The 13,664-nt window shown below is 39.2% G+C and overlaps 1 protein-coding gene across 1 annotated transcript in view; it reads left to right on the forward strand.

The window, feature by feature from the left end:
- BORA (BORA aurora kinase A activator) overlaps positions 1-11,151 on the forward strand; it is a gene marked incomplete at both ends in the record, with an annotated part of 28,792 nt that extends 17,641 nt beyond the window's left edge. Inside the window, 3 exons of the mRNA XM_080689484.1 lie at positions 1,646-2,256; positions 10,359-10,490; positions 11,053-11,151. Of these exons, the coding sequence (XP_080545610.1) occupies positions 1,646-2,256; positions 10,359-10,490; positions 11,053-11,151 (842 nt within the window). The remainder of the gene's footprint in view (positions 1-1,645; positions 2,257-10,358; positions 10,491-11,052) is intronic.
- Between the last annotated feature and the right edge of the window lie 2,513 nt (positions 11,152-13,664).

A 13,664-nucleotide genomic window follows, 5' to 3' on the forward strand; every position in this document is an offset into this window, starting at 1 on the left:
GGTATAAATATAGTACACAGAAATTTATGTATTTCTCCGAAAAATTCCACTTTTTAAAACTTCCCGTATTTAGAAAAACTATTAATAATAAATGAAATTAGAAATTTGAAAATTGTTTTCTATTAGTCTTTGTGTGTGTGTGTGTGTGTGTGTGTGTGTGTGTGTGTGTACATCTGTGAGTGTACAGATTTGTACATGATTATTCACGGTTCTATGTTCTACTTTTTTCAGAAAATATATAGTGCATTAGTATTTTCTTAGATCCTTGAAGTTATTTACTGTTGTCTCAAAATCATGGTTTGGAACCATTTCCTATATTATCATTTGTTTTGGGGTTCTTTGGGTTTTACTTGTGGTCCTGGAGATTGAACCCAGGACCTCTATATGCTAGGCAAGCACTCTACCACTGAGCTGCACCCCCAGCTCTCTGTATCATTTGTTTTTAACAGTTGCTATGTATTTAAATTGATACTAATTTTTCTTTATCACAAAACTAATGTGTTATGTTGTGCATTGTCGTATCCTTAGGTTAAATTTGTAGAAGAAACATTATTTTATAAAGGGTCGTTTTGAGTCTCTTGATCAGTTTTGTCAGTTTTCTTCATAAAAGGTTACACCCATTAAAGTTTTGTTCAGTAGTGTGAGAGAAAGTTGTCTCTCTTCCTCACTGTATTATTCTCTTTGATATTTACTATTTTAATACATTCCAAAAATTGTCTTCGTGTGTGTGTGTGTGTGTGTGTGTGTGTGTGTGAGTGAGAGAGAGAGAGAGACAGACAGACAGACAGACAGACAGACAGACAGACAGACAGACTAGGGATGGAATTCAGGGGCATTCTACCTCAGAGCTAACACTCCCAGCCCTATTTTTTAGCTTTATTTTGGACCAGGGTTTCACTAGGTTGATGAGAGTCTCACTACTTGCTGAGGCTGTCCTGGAACTTGCGATCTTCCTGTCTCCATGGTAAAAGCAGTACAAGGGCCTGGCTCACACTGGGATTACAAGGCTCTTCTGCTGCTTTGATATTTGTATCTTTGTACCCTTCATGAAGGGTGCAAGATTGATAGGTTCTTCAATGTTATTGTTAAATTAATGGTTTCTCATTGCTTTAACGTCTATACATTTCAGTATTTGTGTGGTTGCTAGGCATCTTTGTATGTGGATAATTTTGGGATGATAGCAGTGTGTTTATGAGGAAGTAATTCTCAAGGAGTGAAATATTTTAGTTAAAATAGGAAAAAAGCCAGGGAAACTATTTTTCATCCTCATCCTGCTTTGTGAGACACATTTACTTGTGATTTTTAATAATACTGGGGATTTAACCCAGGGGCATTCTAACTTTGAGCTACATCCCCACTCCTATTTTTTATATATTTGGAAACAGGGTCTCACTGAGTTACAGAGGACCTCACTGAGTAGCTGAGGTTGGCCATGAACCTGTGATCCTCCTGTCTTAGCCTCCTAAGTACTGAGATTACAAGTGTGTCACCACACCCAATGTGTTATTGTTTTTAACACCCAAATTTCAATTTAGTTAAAAAAAAAAAAACAGTTTTTCTGGCATGAAACATAATTGCCATTTAATAATGGCTTTCCCATTTATGTGTTTTTATGATATGATTTTTCCCCCTTCCAATCTTTTAGAACAAAGGAAGTTTACTACCCATTCTCCTGATGCTTCATCTGGAACAAATTCTAATGGAATTACTAATCCATGTGTCAGAAGTCCTTATATAGATGGCTGCTCGCCAATTAAAAATTGGTCTCCTATGAGACTGGAGATGTGTAGAGGTGGTACCCCGTATCGGACCTCACTGCTTCAGATACCTTTTACCCTTGAGCCTCACAGTGAAGATGAAGAAGGTAAAGAGAACGTGTCTTCCACGGATGTCTCGTCACCAGTCATGGATGCTGTAGAAATACTCCCTCAGGAGTTGAATAGTGATGCTTCTACACGCGGCGCACATTTGGTGGTGACTGCCATGTCAGTTACACAGAATCGGTCCAGGGTCTCTGAGAAAGAACTGGCACTGCTGCAGGATGTCGAAAGCGAGAAGGAGAATGTCACCGTGGATATGGTTGATCCTGTAGATACAGCAGATGAGAACACTTGGATTAAGGAGCCACTTGATAATGGGAGTTTACCCATCACTGATTTCGTTAATGGAATTGCCTTCAGTATTGAAAACTCTCATATGTGTATGTCGCCTCTTGCAGAAAGCAGTGTCCTCCCTTGTGAAAACAGTAACATTCAGGTAAGGCATTTTAATAGTCTGTAGTCATTTACTTAGGCCCTGCTGTTCTTTATCCATTTTTCCTAAGACTACAATGTGAGAAAGATAATGGATTAAACGAGAACTGGAGCCTTTTGTTTTTTTCTTTATTTTGCTTTCCTATACTTTTTTGGGAGAATTATAGTCTTATAATCACACGTCATAATGTAGTAAATAGTGATAATGACATACATGCCCACAGCATTTGCATTTTATATTTTAAAAAATATCAATCCCAAGGGATACCAGGAGGGTGGATTCGTTTTAATTAGAACTAATTGTGTATATTGAATATATAATATAATTAGGTATCATTATATTCATATAAGGTATAACATAACAAGCATTATTATATTATACAAATATCCTCTTAGAGTAGGAAAAAAGGAAAAGACAAAAAGAGATCAGGACACTGTTTTCACAGACTGCTAGAGTCAGGCCACCTCACAGGATTTATCTCTTTCAATGAATCTACTGCGAAAGCAATGAAATTTCTGGTAGAATATTCGTATTTTAAAAATACAGTAGATTTGGTTTTTCTTTAATGTGATTCTGGAGGAAAAGCAGAGTTTAGCACTTTTATCTATAATATTTTGTACTGGTTTTTTTTTTTTTTTTTTTTCAGTATCGGAGATTGAACTCAGGGGCATTCTTCCTCTGAGCTACACCCCCAGCCCTATTTTTTATTCTTTATTTTGAAACAGGGTCTCACTCTAAATTGTGGAGGGTCTCAGGGTGACTCTCCTTATTGAAACAGGGCCTCACTAAGTAGCTGAGGCTAGCTGCGAACCAATTATGATCCTCCTATCTCAGGCTCCCAAGTACTGAAATTACAAGTGTGTGCCACCATACCTGGCTTGTCCTTTTTTAAAAATTTTTATTTATTTATTTACTTGTTTATTTTTTTTGCGGGTCTGGGGATGGAACCCAGGGGCATTCAACCTCTGAGCTACACCCCCTGCCCTATTTTTTATTCTTTATTTTGAAACAGGGTCTCACTAAGTTGCAGATGGCCTCACTAAGTAGCTGAGGCTGTCCGTGAACCACGATCCTCTGGTCTCAGCCCCTTGAATGCTGGGATCATAAGCGTGTGCCACCACGCCCAGCTTTTTTTTTTTTTTAAATCTGAGTAATAGCCAGTGTTTTTCACAAACACATATCTTTAATTTTTCTATGTCAGGCAACAGGAAGTTCTTATTTATTTGACAGATGTATATACTTCATAATCACTTTCAAAAGACATCTGTTACATCAATTGAAGTATGTTTTTGTCAATTGGTGCATTGTAATTATACATGGCAGGGAGATTCATAGTGGTACACACATATGTGCACATAACATTATCTGGCCTATTTTCTTCTGTATATCTCTCCTTTCCTTCCCTGGGCTTCCCTTCACTTAATTACCTCTATAGGTAATTGCAGTATTTTTTTTTTTTTAATTTTTTTATTTGGTGGTACTGGGGGTGGAACCCAGAGGCTTTCTACCTCCGGGCTATACTCCCAGACCTATTTTATATTTTATTTGGAAACAGGGTCTCACTAAGTTGTTGAGAGCCTCACTAAGTAGCTGAGGCTGGCTTTGAAACTGCGCGATCCTCCTGTCTCAGCCTCCCAAGCGTGGGGATTACAAGCATGCGCCACCACGCCCGGCTGGAGTATTTTTTTGAGCAGAGAATTCAAAGAACTTCAAAATACTCACAGGTGGAATTTTTTTTTTTCTGTCCTCGGGATGGAAACCAGGTGCATTCTACCTCTGAGCCACACGCCCAGCCCTATTTTTTTAATTCTTAATTTTGAAACAGGGTCTCACTGAGTTGCAGAGGGCCTCACTACTTAAGTAGCTGAGGCTGTCCATGAACCATGATCCTCCAATCTTAGCCTCCCGAATGCTGGGATTACAAGCATGCGTCACAATGCCCGGCTTATTCTTTATTTTGAAACAGGGTCTCACTGATTTGCAAAGGGCCTCACTAAGTAGCCGAAGCTGTCCCTGAACCCAAATCCTTTTGTCTCAGCCTCCCGAATGCTGGAATTACAAGCGTGTGCCACCGTGCCCAGCTACACAGGAAATTCTTAACTGCCCTTCCCTAGTATAACAACATCTAACACGGACATAGCACTTATGTGCTGGCCACTATTCTGAGTCCTTTGCATGTTTTAACCAATTTTGTCCCATCATCCCAGATGTAGAGAACCTATAAAAACTTAAATTGAGCAGCAAATATACCATTTATGGTACCTTTTGTGTGGGGGGAGGAAGGAGTGGAGTCTGAAACCAGAGGCACTCTACCATGGAGCTACATTGCAAGCCCTTTTAATTATTTATTTTGATACAGGGCCTTACTAAGTTACCACGTGCTGACCTGGAACTGCAATAAGTACTGAAATTAGGGGCATGTGCCATTGTGACTGGCATATTTTCAGTATCTTTGAAATAATATTCGAATATTTATTATGTTCAGAGAAATGAAAACTTGGCGTGTGATGGGTTAATACACTGAATCTTCATGGCCGTTTTTCAAAGTAGTCATACTGTTATTCCCATGTACAGATGAGAAAACTGACCATCAAAGGGGTTAAAACAATTGTCTAAAGCTTATATATAACTAGTGAGTGGTAGAACTAAGATTTGATCGTAGCAGTCTGGCTTTGGAGTTCATGCTCCAAGTTTATAACAACTAGTAATAGTGGCCAATTTAAGTAGTGTTTTAATGCGCAGGCGTTCTTCTAACCACTTTACATATATAGTCATTTAAATTTACACATCAAGCCATGCGCGGTGGCGCACACTTGTGATCCCAGCACTTGGGAGGCTGAGCCGGGAGGATCGCACGGGTTCGAAGCCAGCCTCAGATACTTAGTGAGGCTCTAAGTGACTTAGTGAGACCCTGTTTCCAAATAAAGTATAAAATAGGTCTGGGAGTATAGTGCGGCCCTGTTTCAAAATAAAGAATTTTTTTTAAAAATTGGGATGGGATGTAGAGCAAAGGTAGAATGCCCCCAGGTTCAGTCCCCAGCACCACAAAATAAAAATGTTTTCATGCATTGGTTTTCTGTCACAGAGGCAGCTGTCAAGCGTTCAGGCACGATCATGTTTCCCAGAGCCTGTGTCTTACTCTATGGTGGATTGCTTGGCTTCCAAACGTGGTATGAGGCTGCTATCCTAGAGTTTCTCCTGGTGCCGTCATCCTGGGAATTCTCTTAGCTATTCCTGGGTTCTGTATCTTCCGGCTCTCTCTATACTTATATCCTGTTCTATCTGTCCTGTTCTTTTTCCTGTTCTCATATTACTGGGACACTAAGGAAGACTGTTTTCTAAGACATTGCTTCTCTGCTGATGTGTTCATTCTTCTGTCACATTTGACTTGAGAAATAATTGTCCTCCAGAGTTTGGAGGCATTGCCTCCTTGACTATTGCAGGTGCTGGCGAGAGGTCTATTTCAATGCTTAATCTTGCGCAGATGGTCTTTTTTTCTTTCTTTCTTTCTTTCTTTCTTTCTTTCTTTCTTTCTCTCTCTCTCTCTCTCTTCTCTCTCTCTCTTCTCTCTCTCTCTCTCTCTCTCTCCTCTCTCTCTCTCTCTCTCTTCTCTCTCTCTCTCTCTCTTTCTTTCTTTCTTTCTCTTCTTTCTCTCTCTCTCTCTCTCTCTCTCTCTCTCTCTCTCTCTCTCTCTCTCTCTCTCTCTCTCTGGACCTGGGTAGGATCTTTTGTTCGTACACAGCATTCTGAAATTTCAGCAATGTTCTTTTCTTTACTGTGGGTTTCTTTTTCATCATTATCTGTCCTGGGCACTCAGAATGCCCTGGTCTGGAAACTTTACTTCTATGATCTTTTCTTGAATAATATTTTAGGTTTCTCTTCAATCATTTTTACTCTTCTCTCTGGAACTCCTTTTGATTTTCCAGTAAAAACACTTTTTAAAATCCTTTTGCTCTTAATTTCTGCCTCTCTAATACTAACTTTTCGTTTTGTGTTTGGTGTCTGTGATGGGGCCGCCAAGGCATCGCATGGTCTGGCATTTGCCTTCCTCACCACCTTTTTCTTTCAGTTCCACTGGCTTTTCAGAATTTTGAAGATCCATATTCTTTTCTGTCAGAGGGTCTTCACATAGACTGAAGAATTCTATCCCATTAACTCTAGCCCAATTTAACTCCTCCTGGTTTCTTTTTTCTTTTTTTTCTTTTTCTTTTTTTTTCTTTTTCTAAGTTCACAAATTATTGGTCAAACCTTCAGAGAAACTTTCCCTGAACACACTAGCCAGAACAGACCTCATCATGTGCTTTCAGAGCTCCATATATAACTTTGCATTCTTCCCAGTCACACCATTAACCCTGCGGTTGTTGTGTATTTTTATCCCCAGTGCTTTTAGAAAACACCCGGCACAGCAGACTCATTACATATTAGTGTGTCATAAAAACAGAATGAATACGTAGATAGGTCCAACCAGAGGGACTATAGAAAGTGAGAACAGCAGTGGGCTGGGATTCAGGGCCCTGAGGAAAGTTGAGGGGCTGGACCATGAAAACAGAGCCCCTGAGTGGGACTGAGAACCAGCCAAAGAGGAGAAAGGAACACCAGGAGAGAATAGTGTAATGGAGTATCTGAAGTAAGAATGGTTCGTACGATCAAAATAAGCAAGGAATAGTCAGGCGTGGTGGCGCACGCTTATAATCCCAGTACTTGGGAAGCTGAGACAGAAGGAGCAGGGATCACGGTTCACACCAGCCTCAGCTAGTTAGTGAGGCCCTTTACAACTTAGTGAGACCCTGTTTCAAAATAAAAAGAATTAAAAAAAAAATAGGCCCGGGTTCAGTCTCCAGTACTGCAAAAACAACAAAAAGCAAGGAATATAGCCTTGGACAGTGGCTGCTGGAGTAATAACAGAAGTAATTAGTAATTGAACAGCCACAAGATGGATAGGTGAACCGTGGATAGAGGGGAGGTTACAGGTAAAGTAATGAAGGTATGTGTGCAGACTGAGTTGTGAAGGAAAAGAAATGATAGAGGAGAACTTCAGAATCCAAGATATTTTTGTAGTTTATTTGTTTTGTTTTGTTTTGACCTTTTTTTAACTTTAAGCAGTAGGGGCATATTTAAGTATAAGTAAGGGAGATTTTTAAAAATTCAGAATCAGGTAGAGTGTTGTTTGTTTGTTTTTCCTGGTGCTGGGGATTGAACCCAGGACCTTTCAACTTCCAAGCTACACCCCTCGTTTTTTGGTTTTTTTTTTTTTTAATGACATCAGACTAGGTTGCTGAGAGTCTAGTTAAGTTGTTGAGGCTGGTCTCAAACCTGTGATCCTTCTGTCTCAGCCTCGTAAGTACTGTGAATACAGGCATGTACCTGGCTGTAGGATTCTTAATAGGTATCAGTTATGTGTTCTTTTCAGGTACTAGACTGACAAGAATCTTACAGTCAGAATCCAACCCCTATGATACCTTACATAAGTCCTTTAATCTCTAAACTGGACATCCATTTTATAGAGGAGGTAACTGAGGCGCGGAAGGTGGGGTAGAATCTGGAACCCAAGCAGGATTGGCAGAGGCATCCTTCCACTTTTATAGTAGGACAGGAGCCGGGGTGGGCACGCCTACCAGTTTTTGTGGTTTGGAGGGTTAGCGTACTGGGGAAACATAGCAGATTTCAGCTTAGAGCCCTGCTCTGTTCGCTTTGTAAATTTCAGGAAGTCAGCATTGACACTGGCCGTGGTTGGGATGAGACAGTGAGGTCAGCCACCCTCGGAGCGGGCCTCCCATTGATCCTAAGCTTCCCAGAGAACGTGACAGGCTGCGTGCCTTACCGCCTCGCCTCCTGTACTATTGAGAAATTTTCCCTTGCCCCACTGTTGTGTATTAGTGTTGAATTATGAGCCAGTTATTTGGCAGTGAAGACTATTAGAAGGAAGAGTAATTGGCAGATTCTCTGGAAGTAATCCGATATTTTACATTTTTGATCAAATAGCTATCGAATGAGAGAACAAGATGTTTCCCTTGAGATATAATGTTAGATTCTATTTTACATGTCACAAGGCGTTTGTTCTAATGAGACATGGCTCCCAGTCGTGAGCAAGTATGCGTCCATCTCTAAAAACTGGGAACATTTTTCTTAGGAGTATGAGTGGTAGAAAATAGTCTCTAGGCTTTTATATTCAGGAGGGGAACGAAAGTGTATAGTCTTTCTCTGCTCCTGATTTGCAAGGAAGGGTTGAGTGCTAGGTTATTCCTTTTGGAGATTTTTTTTTTTTTGGTCTCTTTGCTCAGCATTATGCAAATAAATGGAGTGTTGCACAGTGACTAGACTCTGGGCTTTGGAGCCTCAGACTTTTATCACCTTGTTACTACATGACATCGTCAAAGTTAATCTTTCTGAGCCTTGGCTTCCTCATCTGTAAAGTAACAAAGATGTTGAAAGGAGAAAATAAAAATTGCATACAGTGCCATATAGGGCTGCTGTTTTCATTCAGCAAATATACAGTTGTGTCCCCACTTACTGTCTTCAGTTTTGCTTTCCATGGCTTTATTTATCCATGGTCCAGAAACATTAAAGCAAAAACTTAAGAAATAAAAATACATGTTTTAAATTGCATGGCATTCTGAAGAGCATGAAACCCTATCTCGTCTCTCACCATCCTGCCCAGGACGTCAGTCATCCCTTCTTTGCCTAGTGTATTCATGCTGTATACACTACCCGTCCATCAGTCACTCAGCAGCCATCTCAGGTATCAGATTGAGTAGCACAACGATACTGTAGTGCTTGTCCAAGTAACCCTTATTTTACTTCATTTTTTAATTGTTTTATTATTTATGAGTGCAATGTATTTATATATCATAATGGGATAAAAAAAACTTGTGTAGACATACATGTACACATCGGCCAGTTAGACATTACCCCACCCCCGCCCTTTTCCCTCCCCATCTCTCCTTCCCATGCTTGGTTTAGTGGTTATAATGGCCCTAAAGTGGAAGAGTAGTGATGCTGCTAATTTGGATATACCAGAGAAGCTGTAAGGTATTTTCCTTGAAGTAAAAAGTAGAAAGTACAAGTTTTTTTTTTTTTTTGCAGTAAGATATTGAGATCACATTCACATAACTTTAACTAAAAGTTATACTTATTCTATTGTTAACCCATTACTGTACCTAATTAATAAATTAAATCTTGAGTATGTAGGTGTAGGAAAAAATAGGATGTGCGTAGGGTTTAATACTATGTGCAGCTTTAGACATTTCTTTGGGGTATGTGGGGGGTCTTAGAATGTATCTCCAATGGATAGGGGAATAATGTATGTTCCAAGCTGGAAGCTTGCTAGATTCTTATTCTTTTGCTTATTTTGGGCCAGAATCGCATGTTTTAGACTACAACAATTTTTATTAACATGAAAGGTTAAACATACAGAACACTTGACATTATTATGAGCAACTGGGTATGCATATAACACACTTTGTAAAAAATATATATATTATTTTGAGTACTCTAAAAGTGGCATACCTTTTAGGTAAATTTATTTAGAGATGCAATCAAGCCATTTAGAGACAAGCTTGGAAATGGAATTGGAAGATGAAGGTTATTGGCATCTTCGTTTTCACTTGCTAGGTATGACCACCAAAGGAACAGAAAAGCATGTTCTCAGTGGCTTATAATTACAAGGCACATATCACCGGAAGAAACTATAAAGTACTACATTGAAAAACAGTTCTCTGTATAGAACTTATGTATCTTAAATTTCATCGAGGCCGGGCGTGGTGGCGCACGCTTGTAATCCCCACGCTTGGGAGGTGGAGACTGGAGGATCGTGTAGGTTTGAAGCCAGCCTCGCTGGCTTAAGAAACCCTGTTTCCAAATAAGTATTAAATAGGTCTGGGAGTGCAGCCCGGAGGTAGAAGGGTTTCCAGGAACCCCAGTACCACCAAAAAAAAAAAAAAAAAAATTCATCCAGTACAATCAACATTAAATACATTTTTATTTACATGTAATGAAGAAAAGTATATAGTGACTCAAATATTTAAGTTCCTCAAAATAAATTTTATGTCAACTAGATATGAATTGAGTTTGCAGGTTTATCCTTTTTTTCCCCTCATTCTTGTCAGATGGACAGTGGCTATAACACGCAGACATGTGGAAGCAACATTATGGATACCATCGGGGCAGAAAGTTACTGCAAAGAAAGTGATGCACAACCCTTTGAAGTTGAGATTAAATCCCAAGTTTTTAATGCAAAGGTATGGAGAAAATACAGAAAGCTTAAGAAGCATTTAGCCAGGCATGGTGGCGCTCGGCTTGTCATCTTTTTTTCCTTGTCATTTTTCCTCTATCCTGTTTAAAGGTTTAATTACCGTCTGTTTATAACCCATGCTGTCTTGTCTATTTCACTGTGTTACAAGGTGGTTTTCAAATCCAGACACTTCAGTTTTCTAATTCTTCCCACCACAGAGACTGTATGTAAGAGCTTGTAGGAGAGGAAGAACTAGCTGTACTTTGTTTGGCATGGCAAGTGAAAAATCAGATCCTTAAAATTAAAGGACAGGAGAAACATCTCAAAGCTAAACATAAAAAAGAATTTGATTATTAGAAAGGGAATTAGTACAATTGGGAGATTCTACATCAGATATAAAACACCTAAAGGGATTCTTTTTGATAAAGAATGACTTGTTAATACTTTACTGTTCCTTTCAACTAAGGAAATCTGAATTCAGCTTAAAAAAAAAAAAAAACAGTTGACATAATAGTTGCATCTTTGAATGACCCTACTTGGGATGAAAACAGTATTTTCTTTTTTTACAGCAAGACCACACAGCACAGAGGTGTTGGATGAAAACAGCAAGTCCACCTCAGTACAGCAGTCCACTGGATGCCTCTGTCAGAACCAAGGACTATTGCTGAGTGGCCCCTTGGGTACTTTCATGCATAGGCTCAATAACGCAACGGTGATTGGGGAAAAAATGTCTCAAGTAATATGCTTATTAGCATTTTTTTCTTTCTCTCCTTAATGTGAAAAATCAAGGGCTTAATTTAGTGACATAGGAACAACAGAAAAGTTCCTACAACTTTGAGTTGCTGAATTACAAGTTTATTTTTAGTCAATAAATATTTTTATACTTACCTTGAGTGATGTGTTTAGCAATAAAAAATCGACAGAGCTGATGAAATGCCCCTGTCCTGCATACAGGGCTAATGAGTTACTTAAGCCCTATCGGCAGCACTGAATTTGGCAGTTGTCCTGTGATTTTGAGAAAATACGTCCAAACTGAAGGTACTGTATATATTTTTGCATAAAAAACTTCTGAGTATACAAATGAATTTTAATTATAATCTGTGGAAGAAATTTCATTAGATATTAAAGGAACTAAGTTTTCCTAAAATTACAGTTCTTGAACAGTTCATTTCTATGGAGAAAATTTTCAGGTCTACAACTGCTCTAGTTAATACTTCAAAACAATGTGCACTAGAAAGGTGGTACTGTGTGCAGCAGCATCGCATGTGCGGCTCTCTGTGAGGCAAACGGGGGATGCCAGAATAAGATACACCAGCCTGCCTAGGGCCAGGATGTCCTTTTCAATGTAACGTTGGCCAGGGAGAGAAACAACATGGGAGAATCAGAGAAACACTAGAACTGGGGACTGTGGAGTTCCTGCCGGGCTTAGAACTATGAAGTAACAGCTGGGAAGATATGTAAGTTAAATAGAAGCTGCTTTAAGAAGATATATACATATCTTGGGAGTAGAGGGCATGTGTCTGAAAATACGATCTTGGGAGAATGTATATTTGTATTTACTAATCACACCTTTAAAAAGCTGTCTAGTTTCAAAGAGAGTAATTCATAAGTAGCACTGAAAAATAAATACATATATTATCATTGTGTCCTTTTCTTTCTTATTCTGCATTGCAATCCATAACACAAAAACTTGTTGCTAACCTACAAAAAACAAAAAAATTTTTTCTTCTTGTGTCCTGCTTCATCCTCTTCACCAACACACTATGAATGACGATTAACCCATCAGGTCCATGATTAAGGATACTGCATTGGGAAGTTGAATGTTTTAATCACACTGGCTTTAGAATCCATATAAATTTACTAAAGACATCTGCTGGACATAAGAGCCTAAAACCAAATAGGAACCTCCTTGGCTGTTTTTTTTTTTTTTTTTTTTGTACTGGGGATAGAACTCAGGGGCATTGTACCTCCAAGCCACACCCCCAGTCCTTTTTTTTTTTTTTTTTTTGTGTGTGGTACTGGGGGTGGAACCCAGGGGCTTTGCTACCTCTAGGCTATACTCCCAAATCAATTTTATACTTTATTTGGAAAGAGTCTTACTAAGTTGCTGAGAGCCTCACTGAGTAGCTGAGTGAGGCTGGCTTTGAACTTGTGCGATCCTCCTGTCTCAGCCTCCCAAGCGCTGGGATTACAAGTGTACGCCACCTTGAAACAGGGTCTCACTGAGTTGCAAAGGGCCTTGCTAAGTAGCTGAGGCTGTCTGTGAACCACAATCCTCTGGTCTCTGCCTCCCGAATGCTGGGATTACAAACATTCTGCCACCATGCCCGGCCTAGCTACTCTTTTTTGTTAGTACAAGTCAAGAAATAAAGAACCAAGTAATGAGTAGAATCTAGATGCAAATCCCTCCTTTGATATGAACCTAAATTTTTCTGTTAAATGGAGTAATAATCCTGCCTCACAGGGCTTTTTGAATTATGAGAAAAATAGTCAAGTTTCAATATTAGAGTGGTGCTGGTTCTACAGCCCTCCACACATCTGTATACCTATTTCAAATTATCTTCAAATTCCTATAATTCCGATATAATGTAAATACTGTAGAGTTGTTAATGTTGTCCAGCGAATAATGACAAAAAAGCTTATACTTGTTCAGTACAAATGCAATTTATTGTTCCCAAATATTTTCAGCCTGCAGATGGGCCCAGATATGTATAAGGCTAGCTATATTCCATGTAGCTGAGCATAAGGACTGGTACTAGAGACGCCTTAAGGGAAATATGGTTTCTGGTCCTCTTAATTGAGACATACCTGAATTAGGCCTTCCTTATAACCAGGTATAAAACTTGGAAAGGTAACAAACATATAGCAAGAAGTCCCTTTTTTGTACTACTAGTAAACTATGGTATATAGGCAATTTTTAAATGGTTGGTAGAGGGAAATTGAGTTATACTTCAGGACATATAGAAATTATATGAAACTTAAACTTGTGCCCATAAATAAGGTTTTGTTGGAACACAGCCATACCATTTGTTATATATTGTCCACAGCTGTTGATGCAGGTAACAGCAGCTGAGCTAGAACTGCAGCTAGAGCCAGAGTACAATATTGAGACCTTCTCAGAAAAGGTTGCTGGCACCTGCTCTAGTGTTAGTCACTGACCCATCCACCAAGACTTCATGGC

This window comes from Muscardinus avellanarius (assembly GCF_963383645.1).
Source record: "Muscardinus avellanarius genome assembly, chromosome: 2".
Classification (NCBI taxonomy): domain Eukaryota; kingdom Metazoa; phylum Chordata; class Mammalia; order Rodentia; family Gliridae; genus Muscardinus; species Muscardinus avellanarius.